Source organism: Juglans microcarpa x Juglans regia, chromosome 4D, assembly GCF_004785595.1.
Source record: "Juglans microcarpa x Juglans regia isolate MS1-56 chromosome 4D, Jm3101_v1.0, whole genome shotgun sequence".
Classification (NCBI taxonomy): domain Eukaryota; kingdom Viridiplantae; phylum Streptophyta; class Magnoliopsida; order Fagales; family Juglandaceae; genus Juglans; species Juglans microcarpa x Juglans regia.
Window position 1 is genome coordinate 21,827,187 of NC_054600.1, and position 4,148 is coordinate 21,831,334.

At 42.0% G+C, this 4,148-nt stretch overlaps 1 protein-coding gene across 1 annotated transcript; it reads right to left on the reverse strand.

Annotated features, from left to right (window-relative positions):
• Positions 1-1,966: 1,966 nt before the first annotated feature.
• LOC121259468 (LRR receptor-like serine/threonine-protein kinase GSO2) lies at positions 1,967-3,821 on the reverse strand. Its single transcript, XM_041161069.1, has one exon. It carries the CDS (start codon positions 3,440-3,442, stop codon positions 2,240-2,242), a length of 1,203 nt encoding a protein of 400 aa, XP_041017003.1. The 5' UTR covers positions 3,443-3,821; the 3' UTR covers positions 1,967-2,239.
• Between the last annotated feature and the right edge of the window lie 327 nt (positions 3,822-4,148).

Sequence of the window (4,148 nt, forward strand, 5' to 3'; positions counted from 1 at the left end):
CCATTTGACCGCTGGTCAAATTTTTTATTTTTTTTATTTAGTGATTAATGAAGTAATTTTAAGTGTATAGGTATATTTTTTTTTTATTTTTTAAAAATATTTAAATGTATTAAAAAAATATAAATAGTAAAAAGGAAAAAAAAACCGTCAATAATAAAAGTGAAACGGCATAATAACTCCACTCTTTCTTTTAGAAGTGTCTTCTTTCTCTGATTTTAGAAAGTTAAGAGAAATATTTTGAAATGATTACCAAGATCTTCATCACTTTGTCTGGCCCAATTGTGTGATAGCTATCTATTATTTTGATGAGTGGCCCTTGGAATAATGAGTCAAAAAATAATAATAATAATTAAATAATTAAAAAAAAGTGAAAAAAAAAATGAAAGGAATTGAGGGGCCTACATAGGTGATGGTTAAAGATTTTTAGAGAAGCAACACAAGTAAGCTATAATATAAACACAATCAATGTGGATTCCTCCCAGGGAACTAAAACCTTGGAGCAGTTGGAGAGTACTCTTTTTCTTTAGAATAATGAAGGGAGCATAAAAGCAAAAGGGCCCCCACTTTAGGTGGGTAGACCTAGACCCATCTCATATGTTTTAGACAGTTTCTTGATGTTGCCTTTCTGCACAAGTTTCTGTTCTTTTTGTTATCGTAAGACTCATTTCCCAAAAATTTTATGAATTCTTTTGCGCACACCATTTTCACTCGTCTACCTTTGAGAAGTTGAAGAATCTGCCTCCTCCTTGCAAAAGAAAACGAAAAAAAAATATTTATCATCTAATGATGTGGCATTAAATGATAGATTCATAAGTAAATATAATAAATAATCTTCAATCATTTAATACTACATTATGAAATGATCAAAAGATGATAATAATTAAGATGATGAGTAAGTTTACTCAACAAAAACTCTAGAGAGAGAGAGCTAAAGATAATATGCTCCAAGGAAGAGTCTCCAAGAGCCATTAAAAAAATTTAAAGGTTTTGACCTACGGTTCCAAAAGAGGTCATCATTGGAGTCATGGGGAATGCGTTTTGACACCTTTTGGCACGTGCTAAGTTGTACATCTCCCCAACCCAACAACCACAGACACCCAAATCAATGAGTTAAAAAAGCCTTCATAGATTTTTACCTTTTGTGCTATCTGCTAGCTGGTTTTGCTTTCTTCTATGTGCCACCCCAGCTTCAACCTCAGCTCTATCTATCCCCCCACCTAATCTCATTTCCTTGCCTATCCCCACCACCTAAGGCCTCAATTGTTTCAAACTGTCATCATAGGCTCTTTGATTGGATGATTCGAGTTGTTTTGTGCAAATGTATGGAGTTTTAAAAGATGATTTGAGTGGACCAATCTGGTCAAAGGGCCTTCAAGTTAGGGATGATTGTTTGTTAGTTTTCTCATTTTCTCATCTGGTTTATGGCTCCAGCTAGCTGGCCCCCAATTATTGTGTATAATACACTTGCCAGAAACCCGTGCATGCAAAAAGCCGAAAAGAAGAGGTGCAGCAGTGAAAGTTCCCCCCACAATGACTCTTTGTTGTCGCAAAAAAAAAGAAAAGGAAAGGAAATACAACAACTACTGCAAACAAAGTTGGAACTTGTCTATACAAACCATATGATGTATCTTTCTCTCTCTAAAATTACATCATATTTCATTGGCATTTTTGTGCATATTTCTTTGCTCTAATAAAGCAAGCTGAGTGATTCAACAAATTTATTTATTTGGTTCAAGCAAATTAATAAAAAGAAGAGTTATGTTATATATAGTCACTTTTGCGTATTCTTTATACACCTCACTGATGTTATTGTCCAAATCAATTATTTTATATTAAAAAAAATGCTATCAATCATATCAGTGGAGTGCATAGAAGTACGTAAAAATAATTGTACGTAAAATTTTTGTAGAATATTGAAAAAAAAAGACAAAAACATTAACTGTGATATTAAAATAGGCACACCAAATACCAAAACATTAGTAGTAAAAACTAAATAACAACAAAAAAAAACTACATCAAATAGCTAGCACTGTTTTTTTTTTGGGTGAAATAAGCAAAAACATAATATCCAGCTATCCACAGTGATTCCTCCTTATTCTAATTTTACCAATCTATAATATCCCCAAAAATAATAAATGAATCAAGCCCACTGCCAACAAAATTTAGCTTGAAAAATAAATAATCAGTGTGTACCATCTCTTCCCATTCTGCCCCAGGATATACTCCTGAATTTCCAAATTTACCCCTTCCACTCGTTACACTGCGTGGTAGGCCTCGTCTTCTGCTTCCCAGCCTTCAACGGGCATGGCGCCTCTACGGGCGGAACCATACAATTATACTGCAGACACAAGGAGCTGCTCAAAGGAATGTCAGCCGTCGGATTTATCGGCATACCCGTAAGATAATTGTGCTGCAAATACAGTATCTGTATACTAGCAGCCAGCAAGCGATCCACGAAGCTACCCGGTACCTGACCCGTGAACCGGTTATTGTTCAGGTAAAGATTCTGTACGGTAGAGAGCATTGGAGAGATTCTCCCAGAAAGCCTGTTGTAGCTAAGATCAACGGTCGGAATCGTGACCTGGTCCGCCGGTTGAACCGGGCCGAAAAAGAGATTGCGTTGTAATTGGAGGCTGCTGATTGGGAAGGTGAAGATCCGACCCGGAATCTTACCCGTGAATTGGTTCATGCTCAGGTCGAGGTAATTGAGCTGGTTGAGCCGGGTTAAGAGCCCGTCCACGGGCCCACTGAGCCGGTTCCAGGAGAGAGAGAGGTATTGGAGAGAGGGAGGTAGGGAAGCCGGAGGAAGCGAACCGGTGAGAACGTTGTGCTTGAGGTCGAGCCGGGTCAGTGTTCGGGAGAGAAACGGAGGGACCGAACCGGAGAGGCGGTTGTGGCAGAGGATGAGGTTGGACAATTCCGGTAAGGTTCCAATGGGCCGCGGGATTGTTCCGTCGAACTGGTTGTAGCTGAGGTCCAGCGTCCGCAGGCTCCGTAACTCGCCGAGAGAGGGCGGAATCCCACCGGAGATGAAGTTCCGGCTGATCGCGAGGAACCGGAGGCTTTTCAACTGGGAGATCGAGTGTGGCAGGGCCCCAAAGATTCTGCCGGGAACGACGGAGAACTCCGCCAGCGCAGAAAGTTTCCCAATCGCCGGGTCAATCCGACCGGTCAGTCCTGGCGAGCCGGCCCTCGGGTCACCCAGGTTGAGCGCAATAACCTTATTGGAATCACAGTAAACCCCGGCGAAATTACACGGATCGGACGTGAAGTCCCATGCAGCGAAGAAGTTCGAACCAGGCAAGTCGCCCAAAGCTTTCCTGATCGATTGCAGAGCCAGAAAATCAATCGGGTCCAAAATCGCAAACACCCAAGAGTTATTACACTGCAACAAACACAAAGTAAGCACAATGCAAACCCTCAAACCCCTTAAGTCAGCCATGGAAGAAGTGGCTACTGAGCTAGTGAATGTGGGGGGGGCTTTATAGGACCGTGAGAGATGGTTGAATGGGGAATGCTTTTCCGTGAGAGGACCGACCGACTTCTCGCGGGTAAGGGCGTGAAAGCTTTTATTAATGGCGGAACCACCAGCATAAAAAAGAGAGAACTTTTCGAGCTGTTGGCTTGGAAAGCAAGCTATGCTTGAATCTCCTTGATGAAGCTTCTTCAACTTGGGTCTAGTTCTCTGCCTACACTCTCTCTCTCACTCAATGTGTTTGCTTTTTCATTATGTTGGCTTCGGAAGGAAGATGCAATGACTGCTCTGATACTTCTGTGTCTGTCTCTCTGGTTTGCAAAGCTCAGGGACATTATATTATTTTACTATATCTACCCTTAGTAATTCATTTCTTTATTGGGAAGAGGTTCGGGTGGGCAAACGGTTGTCCGAACCTACGTGGAGGGTGATGAACCTGAGGTTCGGGTGACAGGTCACGGGGTTCGGACGGAGAAGTAGCACACGTGAGTGACTGTGGTTAATGTGTCCGGGTTGAGGGTCACCAGCGGCGGCACCGAGCTGAGTCTCATCGGCATGTGAGAGTCGACACGTAGGTAGTCGACGTGGCTTGCGGGGTACGCTGGGAAGGAAAGTAACGACAGGGTCGAGGCTGTCCTGGGGACACTTTGTGCGTCGTCGTATCAAGATGCTA